Raw genomic sequence first — 20,384 nt, 5'->3', positions numbered from 1 at the left:
GGTAATGCATTGTAGGCATGGTCGGATACCTTTCGTTTATTTAGGTTTGCCTATTGGTGGGGATCCTCGTAAACTGCAATTTTGGTATCCGTTGGTTGAGAGAATTCGTCGGCGGTTATCCGGGTGGAAGTGTAAAAATTTATCTTTGGGTGGTCGGTTGGTTTTGCTAAAGTCCGTTCTGTTGTCCATTCCGGTTTATTTCCTTTCTTTCTTCAAAGCTCCCTCAGGTATCATTTCTACCCTTGACTCTATTTTTATTAATTTCTTTTGGGGTGGGGGTGAGGATTTTAGGAAAATTTCTTGGATTAAATGGGACAATATTTGTTTGAAAAAGGAGAATGGAGGTTTGGGGGTGAAAAGGTTACGGGAGTTCAACATTTCTTTATTGGGGAAATGGGTGTGGAGGGTGTTGGAGGAAAGGGAGAGTTTGTGGAATGTGGTTTTGCGAGCGAAGTACGGAGAGGTTGGAGGGAGGGTGCGGTTTTGTGAGGGAGTTGGGTCTATTTGGTGGCGTCAGCTAAACAATATTAGAGCTGGTGTGGGTATGGCGGAAGCTACGTGGTTGGTTGATAACATAGTTAGGAAGGTAGGAGATGGGTGCACCACCATGTTTTGGGAGGATACTTGGTTGTTAGATGTTCCGTTAGCTGTGTCTTTTTCTAGACTCTTTGAGTTGTCGGAACATAAAGCGGTCTCGGTGAGGGAGATGTTTTTGTTAGGTTGGGGGGCTGATGGGGGAGCTTGGAGGTGGAGGCGGAGATTATTTGCTTGGGAGGAAGAGTTGGTGGGGGAATGTGTGGAGAGGTTGGCTAACTTTGTTTTGCAGGTAGACACATCAGATAGGTGGGTGTGGAGACTACACTCGTCACAAATCTATACGATGCATTCAACTTACTCTTTTCTAACATCGGTGGACAACAACATCACTGCAGAGTTTAATCAATTTTTATGGCTTAAAGAGGTTCCCTTAAAGGTTAACATTTTTGTTTGGCGTCTCTTTCTAAATAGACTTGCCACAAAGGACAATCTTCGCAAGAGGAATGTTCTTGAGGTCAACAATACTTCGTGTGCGGCTTTGTGTGGTAAGGAGGAGGAAAGGGACCATTTGTTTTTTCAATGTGACTATTATGGTCGGCTATGGCTCTTGATATCGAATTGGCTTGGTTTTGATACGGTGTTTCACGGTAATCTAAATATGCATGCTAATCAGTTTTGTGCTCTTGGAGGTTTCTCAAAGAACTCTTTGACAACGTTTACTATTATTTGGATTTCGGTCTTATTTGTTATATGGAAAGATCGCAACAGGAGGATTTTCCAAAACCGTATTGATCAACTTGAAGCTCTACTTGAAAGGGTTAAACTTCAAACTTTTTGGTGGTTGAAAGCAAACTTCATCACATTCGCTTTTGACTATCCCTATTGGAGACAAAACCCCTTATGTTGTTTACAGACTATCTTGTAATGTTTGTTTTTGTTTATGATTTTTGGCTGCTTTAGCCTTACTGTATTGTAATTAACTTTCTTCAGTTCCCTTCGGCACACCTTATGCTTTAGGGACTGATTGTTTTTTTAATATAATTCTCTTAGTTTCTTCAAAAAAAAAAAGATTTCATATTTCTAAGTTCTTTCGTGTAATTGAAACTCACAAGTTAATTTGTTTAGAGTATTCTATATATATATATATATATATATATATATATATATATATATATATATATATATATATATATATATATATATATATATCAAATGATAAATATTTTTTTAATACCAAATTTTGATCCCAATACATAAATGTTGATAGATCGTGTAGTTAACCAACGGGGCAATAAACAAGTCTTGTCCTTTGGTTACGTCAAAAAAGAGAATATTGTCCTTTGGCATGCATTTAAAAAAGAACACTACATCAATAGTTGTTTTATTTTAATGTGAGAGTAGTGTGTATATATTATCAAAATATCAAGGACATTTTTAATGATGTTGTTTTTTTTAAAGGATTTTTAATGATATTGTTAGTTTGTGTGTTAGAATTTTTTTTCATTTAAAATTGATTATTTCATAGTATATGTGTATGATAATGTGAAATTATTGGTTCATGCATGCTTGTGAATTCGTTGAAAATCGCACCAATAAATACTTGATGTGTGGTAATAATCGAGGAGCCAAAACAAGTGGGTGACAGTTATAAACATAAGCAAAAGTAGAAAAAACAACGAGAGAAAAGAAAGAAAGAACACACGAAAATTTGTTTACCTAGTTCGGTCCAATACTAACCTAGTCTGAGGGAGAGAGCAACCCTCCGTTCCACTATAATGATGAGTAACTTTACAAAAGAGATAACAAAGGGTTACAAGAATAAGTCTTCAAAATATAATTCTACCCAAAGTCCCAACTTCTTCCCGTGACCAAGATACTCAATCCTAATAGTGTTTCCCAAGGTGAATCAATCCCAACCCTAGTGTTTGTCGCCAAGAGCAAACTCTATACAAACCCTAGTTTTCTTGTTGACTTCTAAACCCTTGTTTTCAGACTCTCTACCTCAAGGTTTACTCTGATACAAGGTCTATATTTATAGTAAAAGTATCTCTTAAAATTTGGAACAAATCTGCACTGAAAAATACGTTTATGTTATTCGCCTTCAGCGCACCAACGTGACACGTTACGATCCCATCGTGGCACATTTTTTCCAATGACTTGCTTGAGAAATCTCATTCAGCAAACGTGACATGTTGCTTCCAAACATGGCACGTTTTCTCCAAAACCTGATTTTAAGTTAACTCTCACACTTATCTTGATATTAAAAATAATTTGGATATATTTTTATTTATCGTAAGTTGTCAAAAGTTCATAGCGAAAATTATAGAAAATAATAATAATTTTGGTTCACCGTTTATTTTCTATTGTGATGCTTACTTCATAGAGTTGATGTATTTCTTATATACTCTATCTATATGAAAATGAAGTGGAGTCTATTCATAGAGTTTAAGGACTCCATGAAGAGTCCCTTATATAGTCCTTGAACTCTACGAAGAGACTCCACTTCATTTTATCTAGAGTACAAGAGTAAAAGAGACAAATTTATTTTGCATACCATTATTGATTGATACACTTGTTGTGAGTATAAAATATATGTAAATAATTTTAGCATCTTAAAGGAGATTAGCCAATCATCTCATTTGCTTCAAGTTAACACAAATAAATAGAGACGAATCAAACCTAAAGCTTAGTATGTTCACACATTCTTTGTAATTGATGTGTAACCTTCATTATATCCATCCATTTTCATCTTGTTCAATTTATTTAGAACAGTTTCCCAACACAATATCTTGTTTTTTTGGCAAAGCCAACACAATATATAACAGATCCCGCCTTTAGATAAAACCTGTATACTAGTTGTTCTGTTATTTTGTCGTCTCCTACCAACCTCTTCTCTTCCACTTTCCTCTAGAATTTTGTTGACTTCCCAGAATTTCTCAGAATAGTGAGTGAGGCCTTGGCTTTCATGAGTGTATGTAAGCACCAACTAATTATTCAAGATGAATTCATTCTCGAACCTTTCAGGTAATAAGAACTAATTCAATACTATATATGAGCTTTTTCTTGATAAGATCTTAAGCTATTAGCTGTAAGTTAAGTTGTTTATAATTATTCTTATTGTTGTTGTTGCATTTTTCATTTGCATCATAGATACGTTACTCTCATGGAGTTCCTATCTCCTACAACCGTTTCGTGCCATGTTGGATTGTTTGCCATTTTCAAATTTGAGGCAAGGAGCTGAAGCTTCCAATTCTTCCATGGATTTTAATAACGATCAAAGCTATAGATACGACGTGTTTATCAGTTTCAGAGGTCCAGACACGCGCAACACTTTTGTTGATCATCTTTATGCTCATCTAAAAAGAAAGGGTATTTTTGCCTTCAAGGATGATCAAAGGCTTGAGAAAGGCGAATCCCTTTCGCCGCAACTTCTTCAAGCAATTCAAAATTCTCGGGTTTCTATTGTTGTCTTCTCTGAAAGATATGCCGAGTCAACATGGTGTTTGGAAGAGATGGCTACTGTTGCTGAATGCCGTAAAAGATTGAAACAAACTGTTTTCCCTGTTTTTTATGATGTTGATCCATCTCATGTTCGAAAGCATATCGGGGTTTTCAAAGCTAATAATTCACACACTAAGACATATGACAGAAACAAGGTCGTTCGGTGGCAGGAAGCTATGACAGAATTGGGAAATTTGGTTGGATTTGATGTAAGAGATAAGTAAGTAAAAATTAAAACCCTCTTTTCTCAGCATTTTTTACACACAATTGTCAAGAAAATATGTAATATTCTGTTACTTTTTTGCGGTCATACTCATATGCATGTGCTCCTTACTCCAGAAGGAACTAACTGGTCATCTATGTAGCACTGATATTTTAGATTGAATGTGTGTTCTTTGACCTAGAGACCAATGCATGTAGTTATATTTTCGATCACTTTCATTTTCTTAAATTGTTACTAGTGTCTGTTATTTTAAGCAAAATTAGATCAACTTTCATGGTTCAACTTGCACTTTTTCCTCAACAAATTACACATAATGCATTCATATATTCCTTTCAACTTAGGTGATAATTTAGTTTAGTGTTCTTGTTTTTCTTCTTTCAGGCCAGAGTTTACAGAGATCGAAAAAATTGTTCAGGCAGTAATAAAAACATTGAATCATAAATTCTCAGGGTTTACCAATGATCTCGTTGGGATGCAACCTCGCATAGAAGAATTAGAAAAGCTTCTAAAATTGAGCTTAGAGGATGATGACTTTCGAGTTCTGGGAATTTGGGGGATGGGTGGAGTAGGAAAGACAACTCATGCTACTGTTTTGTATGATAGAATTTCTTATCAGTTTGATGCTCGTTGTTTTATTCATAACACAAGCAAAATTTATATGGATGGTGGCATTGTTGCTGTACAAAAACAAATTCTTGGTCAAACTCTAGATGAAAGAAATCTAGATTCATACGATACTTGTGAAATAGCTGGGATTATGATAAATAGGCTTCAAAGTGGCATTAAGGTCCTTCTAGTTCTTGACAACATTGATCACTTAGAGCAATTACAGGAGTTGGCTATAAATCCCAAATTGCTTTGTCGAGGTAGTAGAATAATTATAACCACAAGGGATGAGCATATTCTAAGAGTATATGGGGCAGATACAGTACATGAAGTTCCATTGTTGAATAGTAATGATGCTTATGAACTTTTTTGTAGAAAAGCCTTCAAAGGTGAAGACCAAACAAGTGATTGTGTTGAGTTGATTCCGGAGGTACTAAAATATGCTCAACATCTTCCATTAGCAATTAAAGTAGTTGGTTCTTTCTTGTGTACCCGAGATGCTACTCAGTGGAAAGATGCTTTGGCTAGTTTGAAGAATAGCCCAGACAGTAAAATTATGGACGTGCTTCAGATGAGCGTTGATGGACTACAGCATGAGGAGAAGGAAATATTTATGCACATTGCTTGTTTCTTTAAAGGGGAGAGGGAAGTTTATGTAAAGAGAATTCTAGATGCTTGTGGATTGCACCCTCACATTGGAATTCAGAGAATCCTTGAGAAATCACTCATTACCATAAAAAACCAGGAGATTCATATGCATGATATGTTACAAGAACTGGGGAAGAAAATTGTTCGGCACCGATTTCCTGAAGAGCCAGGCTCTTGGAGTAGATTATGGCGATACAATGATTTCTATCATGTCTTGATGACAGAAACGGTAACAAATTCTATTTCCTAAACTAGAGGGTGCAGTGTATGCTTTTTGGCGTATCCTTGATGATAATCATTGATTATTTTATGGAGTGTATGTTCTCTTCCTAATCCATAATTTTTGTTTATGTGATTATTTTGTTCATTAAGGATACACCAACTTTAGCTTCAATTCATATAATCGTTGTTTGGCCGCTTTATGTTCTTGGAACATTGGAAAAGTTGTCTATGGTCATCTTTGGTACCCTTGATCTGGGTACCATTTCTTACCATGAGATTTCTATCATAAGAGAACAATGTGTTGCTAAGATTTGTTTTTTGCCACGAGTTTTATTTTATTTATCATCATTATGATTATCTTCAACATCAAATAGTACATTTCGAGCCATGCCTTGAACCCTTGTTTTAAAACTTGGTATCTGACCAAAGGGGGGTACCAATCCCACCGTCCACTAGTAGGGGGCCAATTGAAGGCAGAGCAAAGATTTGTATGGACTGACCTAATACAGAAATTGCTAGTATCTGGAGGATTCGAGCATGAGATCTAAAGAGTAGCATACTCCTAGGTCTCAAGCCTTCACCACTAGGGGTTAATTTAAACACAATTTGATTCCATGATTTTCTTAGTTCAAGTAACTTCATTTCTTTTTCTTTCTAAATTATGCTTATTCTATTGCTTCCCCAGGGAACAAACAATGTTAAAGCTATAGTTCTGGATCAAAAGGAAAATTTCTCCAAATGCAGAACTGAAGGATTTTCAAATATGAGGAACCTAGGACTTCTCATTTTGTATCATAACAATTTTTCAGGAAATCTCAATTTTCTTTCCAACAACCTGCGATATCTTTTGTGGCATGGATACCCTTTTACTTCTCTGCCGTCAAATTTTGAGCCATATTATCTTGTGGAATTGAATATGCCAGACAGTAGCATTCAACGACTGTGGGAAGGTCGCAAGGTACTTCAATAGTTCTTTTCCATTTTTCAATTGCTTTAAAAAATTAATGTCATACTTGGATTACATCCGTCCCTACATAGAAACCCACATCGGAAAAAAATAGTATCCTTAAACCAATTAAAGAGTTAGAAGTAAATGTTACAGAAAGATTGAGAGAGCAGGGTTGACTGACTAATATCAAAATAAAAAAGTGCGACCATGTACAAATAACCAAATTTAGAGATAGAGATGGAAATGGCGAAGCCTGACCAATACTGGTAGCCTGACCAATAGTGTGAAGCCAAATGACCTTGAACTGAAGTGACAAAACTTATGATTGCTAATTCCTTTTTGATAGGATCTCCCTTATTTGAAAAGGATGGATTTGAGCAACTCCAAGTTTCTTACAGAGACTCCAAAGTTTTTTTGGACCCCAGTACTTGAACGGCTAGATTTTACCGGATGCACAAACTTAATACAGGTTCATCCATCAATTGGACATCTTACAGAACTTGTTTTCTTAAGTTTGCAAAACTGCAGCAGTTTGGTCAACCTCGATTTTGGTATTGTATCAAATTTATATTCTTTGAGAGTTCTACGCCTCTCTGGTTGCACAAAACTTGAAAAGACGCCAGATTTTACCGGGGCATCAAATCTTGAGTACCTTGACATGGATGGATGTACAAGTTTATCCACAATCCATGACTCTATTGGGGCTATTACAAAGCTTAGATTCTTGAGTTTGAGGGATTGCATTATTCTTGCTGGAATACCCAATAGCATTAATACCATTACTTCTCTTGTAACTCTAGATTTACGTGGCTGCTTGAAACTTACCACTCTTCCGCTGGGACAAAATCTCAGTTCTTCGCATATGGAATCTTTAATCTTTCTTGATGTAAGCTTTTGCAATCTTAATAAAGTACCTGATGCTATCGGAGAGCTACATTGTTTAGAAAGACTAAGTCTACAAGGAAACAACTTTGATGTACTACCTTATACCTTCCTTAATCTTGGAAGACTTTCATATTTGAACTTGGCTCATTGCCATAAGCTTCGTGCTTTTCCACATATACCTACACTAAAAGATTTGTCTCTAGTGGGAAGTTATTTTAAACTTGTATCGGGATCGCGTGATCATAGGTCAGGATTATATGTTTTTGACTGCCCCAAAGTGAAGCTCTTCCTATCCAATACCGAAGACTATTTTAGCAAGTATATTTGTCAATGGTTGCACATACTTCTTAAGGTCAGTATTTTGCATAACATCCCTCTCTCTCTTTATGTTTGTAGGTTAGACTTATACAATTTTTCTCTAGCTTTGATATTTGATTGTTTTTTCTCTGATATATCTTGTGCAATCAAGAAGATCTACATTGCAACATAGTTAAACTTGTGTGCTTGAAACCGAAAGCCACTTGGCACTTTTTCCTGATTAAAACTCTCCTGATCTGATTTACCTATGGTTTTTTACTGTTGCCAGGATCCCCGTACCTTTCGGTGCGGTTTTGACTTTATTGTCCCTTGCCAACGTAAATATAATGACGATCCATTGATTCATCCTATTCCAGAGTGGTTCCATCACCAATTTGGTGGGGATTCAATAATAAGGATAGTACAGTCTAATGTGGATGACAACTGGATTGGCTTTTCCTTTTGTGTAGCATTTGAGGTAAACAACCGTCCTGCAAATTCAGGTTCATCGCATGGTTCATTGTCCTCGGCACTGCCACATCCTTTTTATCTTTCTTTTGAAAGTGAACACACGGAAGAACACTTTGATATGCCTTTTAGTTTGGAACTGGAAAAAATCGATGGATCAAAACATCTTTGGATAATTTATATCTCTCGAGAGCATTGTCATTTTGTGAAAACAGGAGCACATATCACTTTTAAAGCCTGCCCAGGTTTGGTGATAAAAAAATGGGGACTGCGCATGTTAATCAAGAAGGCGGGTGCAAAAAAGTTATCTTCTTATAGCCATAGCATTATGTTCTTCAATAATGAATTTGAAGAATCTGATGTGCACCATCTTATGTTTGATTATGTGGAAGAAAGTATCAGCAGGTCTGGACCTAAAATTCAGCTTCCCTACAATTGGTTGATTACCGAGGAAGAAGAAGTTGAGAATTTTGAAGCCAAGTCAAAGGAAATTGATCTTTCTAATCTAGGCCTTTAGATATGCCAACCACAGCCGAAATACCTAACGTCGTCCTTCAGTCTTGAGGTTCACCTAAGTTGTGACACTTTATTAAGTAATAATTCATCACAACTGTTAATTAATCATTAATTACTATAATTAATGATATGGATTTTTAGTATTGGGCATCCTACTTCTGTTTACCAAGTTTATCCGAGATTTTATCTTTAATTAGTATGTTTAGGCCTTTTTATTATTGTTGAGACGTAAAATAGGAAATCACGTTGCAGCATCGCTAAATTGGATCTTTAGCTTAAAACAAGGATCGGTGACTGCTGATTATGTTTTAAAGATCTTTGATTTGGATTTCTTATCGTTTGTGTTAGCTTGTCAAATAGTACTAACAATGAGGTTAAGGTTCTTTGATGAACCTGATCAGGTGAATGAATACATGATAGGCACTGGTATTCTATATATATTTGTGGAGGATGAATGTTTTCAATCAGTTGTAATTCAGGAAAATACATGTTTAACCAATAAAGGACTAGTTCAGTTGGTAAAGGGGGATGAGTGCGGTGTCCCCTCTTCTTCTCTTAATCTGCACCTTCTGTCTCTCACACACTGTAGTCTGTAGCCACCGTTTGGTGGATTAAAGGTGTTGTTGAAGGCTTGCAGATTAATTGGATTTCACAAGGATTTTGAATGCTTTTGTGTAACTAATTATATCGTTGTGTTGCCAGTTGTGTATTTCATTCATACTTTTGGTTGATTTTAGCATGTATTACCACTTAAATGGTTCATAGTAGACTATGAAATTAACTATGAACTTGTTTTTAAATATAGTTTGTAGTTACATGTTACTTAGCAAAATAAAAATTTGTAGTCAACTTGTTAATTTCATGAACCATAATGAATCACATGAAATGAACCACCTTAAGTTACATGCTGTTATTGTGTTCTTACATTAAAACAAATATCAGAATCTGTAAACTTAAGATATAATTTTTGCATGCTTACTCATTCAAATATTTCAAATCATGTCACGTGACTTTGCAAATTGTCATCTTTTCCATCAATCTTGATGTAGTTTGGGTCTATTCAGTTGTGTGCTGGGGCGGTGACTTTTTTTTGTTTGCTCATATCTCTTCTATCTATAATAGAAGGCATCAGGCATGCATCATCACGTAAACTGAACCATTTGGCCCTCATCAGGCATGTTCTTATTTTTATGGCTTAAGCTTTGAATTTTTGTTCATGGTTTTTCTTGATCATGCTGGCCGTGTCAGTCGGTTTGAAGAGGACTTGTTTTGTGGTGTCAATGTATGAGACTATAAGTTCAGGAGAGCGACCTTTTGGCACATCGGTAACGTTGTTGCCTTGTGACTTGGAGGTCACGGGTCCAAATCTTAGAAAAGAGTTTCTCCGCTTGCGGAGGTAGGGCTGTGTATATCTTCCCTCCTCAGGCCCCGCTTGTTGGGAGCCTCGTGCACTGACCGGTTCTTTTTTCTTCAATATACAAGATGACGTGCAACATAATTTGGAGCTTATATATGTAGTTTCAACCTTGCATGTCCGATTTAACAAATTATACTTTTCTTTTTTAAACTAGGATACAATCCACACAGTATTTTATCTATGGGCTTTACAACAAATGGAGGATGGAGATCACGGAGAGGATGCTATTTACTATACGTGGAAACTGAAAGAGATGCAGCAGCAAGGCATACAAGCTCTCATCTAGTTTTCCACTTTTTTCCCGTTTTAGGGATTTGTATAATTGAGCTTTTGCTACACACATGTATTTCATTTTTTGGGGCTAATTTTTTTACATCTTGCTGACATCCTTTTTTAAATTATCATTATTTTTACTGATGTTATTTTTACAACAGATCCAGTGGTCTTCCTATTCTCCAGTTCTTCATGTGCTTTTAATGCCTCAGACAATGGATAAGTATGATTAACTCTCACTTTCAAGACACCAGAAGTAACATTAGCAAACACCTCACAGCAGCCTTCAAGAACTCATCTCGAGTGATGACATATAGAAATAGGGTAGGCCTTGTCAAAAACAAATATTTTGCAGCTATGGAAGACAATGGAAGTGGATCAGGTGAGCCGGATGAGTGTCCGAAACTGACCATATACCCTCTATGCTTCAAGCATGTCAGAGATCCCAGTATATATCATAGAATATCATAAGCGGCTCGGTTTAGATAAACAGAATAATTAAGAACTTATAGAATAAGTGCTTATTAGATGAGCCTTAGAGTATAAACTATTTCTATAACAAAAGATAAAATAAAGTCAAACTATTCTCATATAAGTTATTGTTGGTACATGTGTGGAAATTGAGTAAAAAGACTAAACACAAATTCCCATGTTGGGTAGAACTAGTGTTGTGTGCGAAAAAAGTGGAAGTCCCACATCGGATGGAACACACACATTAGTAGTGTTTATATAGTGAGGGTGTACCTCTAATTAAAGAGGGTACATAAGCACTAGAGAAAAAATATATATTGATATATATTTTATTATTTGGAAATGATAAATTAAATAATTAATTTAATCATTATTAGAATAATCATTACTAGAAAGTATTAGAAAGTGTTTTCTTAGAAAGTGCTTTCTTAGTCCCCAAGTTTTGCTAAAATATTTTGGTACATAATATAATTAGAAAGTATTAGAAAGTGTTTTCTTAGAAAGTGCTTTCTTAGTCCCCAAGTTTTGCTAAAATATTTTGGTACATAATATAATATATTTTTGTACTAAATTTAATATATTTTAGTACTCAATTAAGATATTTTTGTACTAGATCTAATATGTGAATTACTTAATCGCAAAGTAATATGTTACTTGTTCCCAAAGTTTCTCATATTACTTGTTCCCAAAGTTTCTCACTTATTAGTTGTGAATTTTCCCTATAAATTAGTTGTGAATTTTCCCTATAAATAGAGAACTCACATAGTGCATTCCACACACCAAAGAGTTTCATTGAGTTGTCGGGAACTCTTTCTCTCTTCTCCCTTTTTTGACTTGTGTTGACGAGTCTTTCATCTCTTCTCCCTCCTTCGACTTGTTTGACAAGTCCTTCTCCTTTTTCTACTCCTTTCTGTCCGTTCGGAATTAAGAGTGTTCTTAAGACCATAGTCCCTTTTCGGTTTAATGTCCCTTCGGAATTAAGAATGGTCTTAAGTTCATAGTCCCTTCGGTAATATATGTCCCTTCGGAATAAAGAGTACTTTTAAGATCATAGTCCCTATTTGGAATAATAATGTCCCGTCGGAATCAAGAATGATCTTAACGGTATATAAATATTATAACAATATTTTTCTATTTAAGGAGAAATGGTGGTAACACCATATTTGAGTGGTCATAGTACCATATTGATAGTTTGGAGAACTTAAGACCAAAATAGAATGGTAATAATACCATATTAAAGTGATTTCAGTATTAAAGAGTGGTCTTAGTACCATATTTGAAGGTGTAATTCTTGAACGGTTTTCTACAGTGCAGTAGTTAACAGCACAGTTGTAGCTGGGCTTGTTTTATCCTGGAGGCGGCGTGGTTGATAGTCTACCTTGCACAACTTTGGGTAGTGCCACGAAACGTCTTAAAGAGAGCGACCTGGTCGTCACTCAACCTAGTAACAACTTCGGTAGATAATAGAATTTGGAAATTCAAATATTTGGAAATCCAAAAACAACAATTTTAAGACGTTTCGATCTACTATGTTTACCGAAGAAGTTACTTGTTAAGGTTACGTTGTCCCTAAATATATTAAGGATAAATCATGCTATAGAAATACATCTTTTGACTAAAACGATGAAGTGATTGTTGTTTTAAATAACAACACTAAAAAAATTCAAATACGTTGAATTTGTTTGAAATATGGTTTCGAAATCAAAGCCATATAGTGAAACAATAATTTGTTATAAAACAAATTATTTGTTACAGAACCAAACGAGTTTATTTTGTTACAAAACAAAAGAAACGAGCCAAAAAAAATGTTTGGAGCTGAAAATAAAAAAAATGCGAGCTGTCACGTAACAAACGATGTGAGCTGAAAAGAAAATGTTTGGTTCCGTTTGTTACTAAACAGTAACAAGAATTGATAAAGTTTTTTTTTTATTGGCTGGTACTTACGTGAGTTATTGTTTAAAACAATAACAAGAATTGCCATAAACTTTATGGCATATTGGGTATATAGACATGTTGCATGTTCTAAAAATAAGAAAGAATCTGAATTTCAGATTTCTACTGAATAAGACTGAGTTGACTCAGACTTAAAGAGAGACTTGTCTACCATACATTCTTGTGCAAAAAGAATGCACCTTTGATGGTATGTTCAAAATTAAACTCTCCTTCTATTTTATTAGTTGTGTGATTTTAATATTTGACATATCAAAATTTATCACGTGAACAAGCATTTAATTTTAAATTTGAGTAACTTGGATTTAATTCCAAAGTTATATGATTAGACAATTTTATTTATTGCAGTCAAGAAATATGAACCAAAAGTTCATATAAATCAGAATTTAGAGGATATGAATCTCTAAACATAATAAATCATGATATGTGTGAATTTGATGACACATAAATTAGAAATGATAAAATGATGTTTTTATCATATTTATTGATGACTGTGAATTTTGGAAAATAAAATTGATATGCTTGAATGTTCAATTTTTATAACGAAAATTGAAATTTATAGAGTACCCAAGTCTAAGAACAAAAATTCTAATTAAGAAATTTTTGAAGAAAAGACAATCCAACTTGTCTTATTTTTGAACTTGGGATTGTCCGGACTATATTTGGCTTCAGGACCCCAAGAGAGTTAAGCTCACTAGTAGAGCCTATGAATGTGTATTCATTAGGTATGCTATAAATAACGAAGCATATAGGTTTTAGGACCTAAATGTTAAAATGATCATAGAATTAAAAGATGTTGATTTCTATGAAGTAAGTACCCCTGTAAATTAAAGAATAGTGGGGGGCACTAGTGGGGGTAAACTAAATTCCCTTCTAAAAATTAAGAACTAGTGGGGGCATTATATCTAATCACATTCATGTAATTAGAAATAGTTATGAAAACATCATACGAGATGTTATAGAACCTCAAGGAGGTAAGAAAGCTAAAAATGCTAAAGAGTATGAACTTGGTTTATACATTGGAAGAAGATTCATTAAGCCTTAAAGAAGTTATATCCTCATTGGATGCTGAATTATGGCAAAAAGCAATAAACGATGAAATGAATCTTCTAGAGTCTAACAAAACATGACACTTGGTTGACTTGTCTCATAGTTGCAAAATCAATCGGTTGTATTTGGATTTTGGAAAAAGGAACTAAAACCTGATGGTATGGTTGATGAATACAAGGCTCTCCTTGTAGTCAAAGGTTTTAGACAGAGAAAAATATAGACTTCTTCGACATTCATTCACTAGTCACGAAAATCATATCCATAAGAGTACTAGTCCCTTTAGCCGCCGTTCATAACTCGATAGTACTCCAAATGGATGTGAAAGTTGCCTCTTTTTATGGTGAACTAGAAGAAGAAATCTATATGAAACAACCTGAAAGTTTTGCGATTCATGGACAAGAAAACAAAGTCTGTAAGTTAGATAATTCTTTGTGAGGTCTAAAATAAACTCTTAAGGAATGACATGAAAAATTTGGCATTCTAATGCTATCAAATGAGTATAAAGTGAATGAAAGTGACAAATAATATTTGCACGATCATATGTCTCTATAAAGACGACTTGCTCATATTTGATTTAAAGATTCATGTTATGAATTATGTGAAATCATTGTTTATCAATAACATTGATAAGAAAGACCTAGACAAAGTTGAAGTTCTTAAGGAAATATTATTATTTCACCGTAAAATTGCAATCATATATTATGATCCAAGTGTAAGAACACTTGAGATGGAGTTAAACAAATAAAATATGCGAGCATCATTGGCAGTCCTTAGGTAAGCCACTGAATGTATTAGACCCGACATTGCCGATGTCGTAAAACTCTTGTGCAAGTTTACTAGTAGACGGATGAGAAGCATTGCCATGCTATAGAAAGAGTCATGAGGTGCCTTAAGAAGATTATGACTCTAAGATTACTTCACTAGGAGTAACCTATTGTACTTAAATGGTACAAGATATAAAATAGAACATCTTTCAGATGAATATTTAGCGACTAGTGTTTGCATATTGAGCATCACTAGAGGAGTTGTTTGTTAAAACAAATGATATTGACTCAGTCCACTATGGAATGAATCTGAGATGAGAACACTAGAGAAAACTAGTGGAGAAGCAAGTTGACAATATGCTTGCTAATTGAGATCCCTTAGTGGATAAAACCCTTTCCAGAAGTGTTAATTCATTGTGATAGTCTGCAGCTATTACAAAAATTGAGAATCGTTAGAGACGATAATTAAGGCATGAACACATAAAGGATTAGAGAGCTAGCTACTCTCAAAAGGAACGGTTAAAGTAGATCATGTACGTACTGATAAAGAATTAGTTAATCCTTTGACGAAAGGAATTACTAGAAAGAAAGTCCTAAACACATCCAATAGGATGGGACTAATGCCCAAAGGTCACAAGTGATGGTAACCCGACCTACATGACTGGAGATCCCAAGAAATAGGTTCAATGGGTAATAACAAGTCACAAGTGATAGAACATGCTATGATAAAAGTAAGAAAGCATGATTCCTGCAGCGATAGAAGGATGAGATAATAGAAACTCTTAATGAGATCTATACTCTATTTGGAGTGGAGTACATAGCTACAGGAGTACTCTTGATAGACTCACCTATATGAATGTGGAACTAAGGGCCGGTTCCTATGGGATTCGGGGCAGAATACCTAGAGCGTTCGTTAAAACCGGGATACACCTGCAAGGCCATAAACGCACGGGCTTTTAGAATACACCTTATGAAAAGGTATGTGTGTGGATTCTATGTCTGAGATAGAGTTAAATGCTATAAGCAACTCTTGTTAATCAGAATTTTACTCGCTATGCAAAGGTTCAAGTTGTAGGCGACACCTTTGTTTACTAGCAAATCTTATGTAGACGTTTTTGACGTTACTTATGAAACCATTTTTTAAATTCAAGTGGGGGATTGTTGGAACATGTGTGGAAATTGAGTAAAAAGACTAAACACAAATTCCCATGTTGGGTAGAACTAGTGTTGTGTGAATTGAAAAAAGTGGAAGTCCCACATCGGATGGAACACACACATTAGTAGTGTTTATATAGTGGGGGTGTACCTCTAATTAATGGGGGTACATAAGCACTAGAGAAAAAATATATATTGATATATATTTTATTATTTGGAAATGATAAATTAAATAATTAATTTAATCATTATTAGAAAGTGCTTTCTTAGTCCCCAAGTTTTGCTAAAATATTTTGGTACATAATATAATATATTTTTGTACTAAATTTAATATATTTTAGTACTCAATTAAGATATTTTTGTACTAGATCTAATATGTGAATTACTTAATCGCAAAGTAATATGTTACTTGTTCCCAAAGTTTCTCATATTACTTGTTCCCAAAGTTTCTCACTTATTAGTTGTGAATTTTCCCTATAAATAGAGAACTCACATAGTGCATTCCACACACCGAAGAGTTTCATTGAGTTGTCGGGAACTCTTTCTCTCTTCTCCCTTTTTTGACTTGTGTTGACGAGTCTTTCATCTCTTCTCCCTCCTTCGACTTGTTTGACAAGTCATTCTCCTTTTTCTACTCCTTTCTGTCCATTCGGAATTAAGAGTGTTCTTAAGACCATAGTCCCTTTTCGGTTTAATGTCCCTTCGGAATTAAGAATGGTCTTAAGTTCATAGTCCCTTCGGTAATATATGTCCCTTCGGAATAAAGAGTACTTTTAAGATCATAGTCCCTATTTGGAATAATAATGTCCCGTCGGAATCAAGAGTGATCTTAACAGTATATAAATATTATAACAATATTTTTCTATTTGAGGAGAAATGGTGGTAACACCATATTTGAGTGGTCATAGTACCATATTGATAGTTTGGAGAACTTAAGGGTTAGAATGGTGGAAACACCATATTTGAGTGGTCTTAGCACCATAATAGAATGATAATAATACCATATTAAAGTGGTTTCAGTATTAAAGAGTGGTCTTAGATCCATATTTGAATGTGTAATTCTTGAACGGTTTTCTACAGTGCAGTAGTTAACCGCACAGTTGTAGCTGGGCTTGTTTTATCCTGGAGGCGGCGTGGTTGATAGTCTACCTTGCACAACTTTGGGTAGTGCCACGAAACGTCTTAAAGAGAGCGACCTGGTCGTCACTCAACCTAGTAACAACTTTGGTAGATAATAGAATTTGGAAATTCAAATATTTGGAAATCCAAAAACAACAGTTATAAGCTGCTTTCATAAGCTATCCTTGAGAGTTTATAGAAATTGACTGAAAGCAACTACTGAACATAACTTATTTTTATTAGTTCTCTCAAACAGTTTGACAAATGCTTATGCTAGTAGATAAACTCAGATAAGTGGATCCAACCTAACTATATCTATCGTAAGAAAAGTCTTTTCCATAATGGCATTTAACAGAACTTCACATCTCTTTTTGACGATTTCCCACAATTTTCTTTCCCAAAACTGTGAAAAGCACAAAATCTTTACTAGTAAGCTCCTAAGTTTCTACTCCCTCCGGTCCTTATTATAAGAAACAATTGACTTTTTTGGTTCATTGTATAAGTGATGTATCTAGTCTACATTTACAATAAGATACATTAATTATTCTATGAACCTAAAAAGCCAACTTTTTCTTATAATAAGGACCGGAGGGAGTAATACATTATTTATTAATATGACAATAATCCTTGAACTTCAGAGCTTCAGAGCCCCAATGACACTAATCCCATTCACAGTTCTCAAAAAACTGAACAAAACTGTGAAGTGCACTTGAACTGATGTGTGACACACAGATTAGTAACTGAACCTTGATAGCTATTCAGTTTCATATGAAGCATATTTTCTCTTTTTTCTCGTTCATTTTCTTTTCCTTCTTCCTCCCTTCTATCTTCATCCACTTCATTTTCTTCATTGTTGATTACTGTTGGAAAATATAGAGCGTGAGGGAACTAGTGGTAGGGACACACATTAGTGATGAGCATATTGTAGGAGGAGATACATTAGTGATATGGTGAAGCCTTCAATATTATTGACATTGCATCTCAAATGCTTAAAGGCTTGAATACAATTGCACCCATATAAGTCTATTTATAGGTGCTTATAGATGTTTCTAGAACTAGAATAATCTAGGCCTTTGTTTGCCTTTTCTACATTAGAATATTATGGATGTTTCTAGGCTACAACTTAACCTAGACATTAATGGAACAATCTAGAAACATATAATAACTTTAACCTTATTCTAGTTTTCTCTAATGTATTCTAGAAATATCTAGAAATGTGCATCATATTTCAACACTCCTCCTTGATGCATATTTCGAAAACTTCAAATGTAGTACGTAGTTGCTCAAACATAGATTTGTGCTATCATCTCCTCCTGCATTGATACTCTTCATAGTTGATCAATTTGACATGATAGAAAATTTGTGCCACCTCTTGCCATAATATTTGTTATTGGTCTCCTTGCCGGTCTTGTTGAAGACTTCTGCATGGACCATTCTTCCTCCTTAGTTGCATGTGAATCTCCTTGTCGACATTGTTGAAGATTTCTGACAGGGAGAATTTCTTGTTCATAGTTGCTTGTGAGTCTCCTTGTCACTCATGTAGTAGATTCTTGACAGGGACTCATTCTTGCTCTAGTAGTTACCTATGCTTGTACTCAAGTTAAGCATCAGAGGTCACAGGTCTCCATTTATATTTATTGCCTGGACTTGTGCTCTATTCGAACTTGAGTGTCTTTGCCATAGGTCTTCGACATTAGTCGGACTTGAACTTTAGAGGATCGGGCTGTTAGGCTACCTGAACTCCTCTATAGCCTTCTTAGTTTTTTTTTTTGTTTGAACTCAAACAGAGTAGAGCCTTGTGGCTACATGTACTCCTTTTGTGTTTGAGTCATAGACTGAGAATTTCTACTTTTGAAGAATTCGTGTTATAGAAGAACATATAGTTGGTGACACGAGGTCATATTTTGCTACGCCCTGTTAATGACCGAACGCAGCTCTGATACCACTGTTGGACAATATAGAGCGTGAGGGAACTAGTGGTAGGGACACACATTAGTGATGAGCATATTGTAGGAGGAGATACATTAGTGATATGGTGAAGCCTTCAATATTATTGACATTGCATCTCAAATGCTTAAAGGCTTGAATACAATTGCACCCATATAAGTCTATTTATAGGTGCTTATAGATGTTTCTAGAACTAGAATAATCTAGGCCTTTGTTTGCCTTTTCTACATTAGAATATTATGGATGTTTCTAGGCTACAACTTAACCTAGACATTAATGGAACAATCTAGAAACATATAATAACTTTAACCTTATTCTAGTTTTCTCTAATGTATTCTAGAAATATCTAGAAATGTGCATCATATTTCAACAATTACAGCTTCATCTACTTTTCGTTTTAGATTTTGTTCACGGCATTTTTTTGGCATTTTGTTTTGGTGCCTTGATCGATTCCTCCAGCAATCTTTCCATTTCTTCTGTCTCCTTTGCACTTAGGAAAAAGTCCGCATCCTTCTTTATGCATTCAAACTTGTATGCAACATTAATTAATTATATTTAAAAAAGAAAAAACATAACAAAAGAACAACAATCATAATCAACGGAAAAAAGTATAAGTTATAATTCCCATTTTTTTGCCCCAATAAAAAACATAAAGCGATTTAAATACCAATAAAATTAATAAACATAAATTACATTCTCAATTAAATATCTGAACTATATTTTTAAAGTTTATTTACAAAATAAATTAAAAAGAGATATAATATATGATAAGGAAAAAATAAATGAGATCGAGAAAAACAATTTTCCTTGCATGTCAGAGAGCAAAAGTAATAAGGACCCACAAGATTTCCTTGACATATCTTCCAAAGATGGTTGCTAATGCAACCAATTACACCAATCTTGTTCCTCGTAGATTGGGAATAAGGCCTCTTGTTTATGAATACAACTGTAAAGTTGCTAATCACATATGTTTGAATTCTTAGAATGTCTGCTTGTAAATTTCAATTGTCTTAATGACGTCAACATAAGATGATCTACTCACCTGGTTTGTAATTGCAAGTATCAAGATTCACATTTACATCTCAAAGTCAAAAAAAAAAAAAACTATTTGAATGTAACACAAATTAAACAAAGAGAAATAGATATCACATAAAGATACATAGATCATCTAGATATTGTATAGATTTAGCTGTTACTTTAAACAACACTTACATGAATTACTCGATGATCTTTGTGATGAGATTTTATGCAAGATCCGCAAAATGGATTGTCATTGCAATCGAGACAGATCATGTTGCGCTCATTTTTTAACTCGTTTGGGAGAATTTCTGATGTTGTGAAAAATGCAGTGATTGTAAATAAATTTTTCAGCCAAGACATAACCAT

The 20,384-nt window shown here is 34.7% G+C and overlaps 1 protein-coding gene and 1 pseudogene across 3 annotated transcripts; one reads left to right on the top strand and one right to left on the bottom strand.

Moving 5' to 3' along the window:
* The first annotated feature begins 3,151 nt into the window (after positions 1 to 3,151).
* On the top strand, positions 3,152 to 10,607 carry LOC146950042 (TMV resistance protein N-like). 3 transcript variants are annotated; one of them, XM_085746007.1, is made up of 8 exons: positions 3,152 to 3,561; positions 3,688 to 4,258; positions 4,643 to 5,744; positions 5,888 to 6,040; positions 6,423 to 6,695; positions 7,033 to 7,923; positions 8,158 to 8,901; positions 10,424 to 10,541. In XM_085746007.1, exons 1-7 carry the CDS (start codon positions 3,537 to 3,539, stop codon positions 8,851 to 8,853), a joined length of 3,711 nt encoding a protein of 1,236 aa, XP_085602133.1. In that variant the 5' UTR covers positions 3,152 to 3,536; the 3' UTR covers positions 8,854 to 8,901; positions 10,424 to 10,541. The 3 variants fall into 3 exon arrangements, with proteins under 3 accessions (XP_085602133.1, XP_085602131.1, XP_085602132.1); XM_085746005.1 differs by lacking the exon at positions 5,888 to 6,040 and having other exon boundaries at positions 10,424 to 10,607; XM_085746006.1 differs by lacking the exons at positions 3,152 to 3,561; positions 5,888 to 6,040 and having other exon boundaries at positions 4,126 to 4,258; positions 4,620 to 5,744; positions 10,424 to 10,607.
* Positions 10,608 to 19,357: 8,750 nt separating this feature from the next.
* On the bottom strand, positions 19,358 to 20,384 carry LOC146950041 (protein RGF1 INDUCIBLE TRANSCRIPTION FACTOR 1-like; annotated as a pseudogene).

The sequence above is a fragment of the Medicago sativa genome, chromosome 2 (genome assembly GCF_051527215.1).
Source record: "Medicago sativa cultivar Bolivia chromosome 2, Bolivia_mono, whole genome shotgun sequence".
Classification (NCBI taxonomy): Eukaryota; Viridiplantae; Streptophyta; class Magnoliopsida; order Fabales; family Fabaceae; genus Medicago; species Medicago sativa.
This window is presented reverse-complemented; position numbering and strand designations above follow the sequence as displayed.

Bases quoted from the DNA above. Each gene is read 5' to 3' on its own strand.
- LOC146950042 (XM_085746007.1), top strand. From the start codon at position 3,537: ATGAATTCATTCTCGAACCTTTCAG. The intron at 5,745-5,887 runs GTAACAAATTCT...TTGTTCATTAAG, and splicing joins ATGTCTTGATGACAGAAACG to GATACACCAACTTTAGCTTC. The intron at 6,696-7,032 runs GTACTTCAATAG...CCTTTTTGATAG, and splicing joins GACTGTGGGAAGGTCGCAAG to GATCTCCCTTATTTGAAAAG.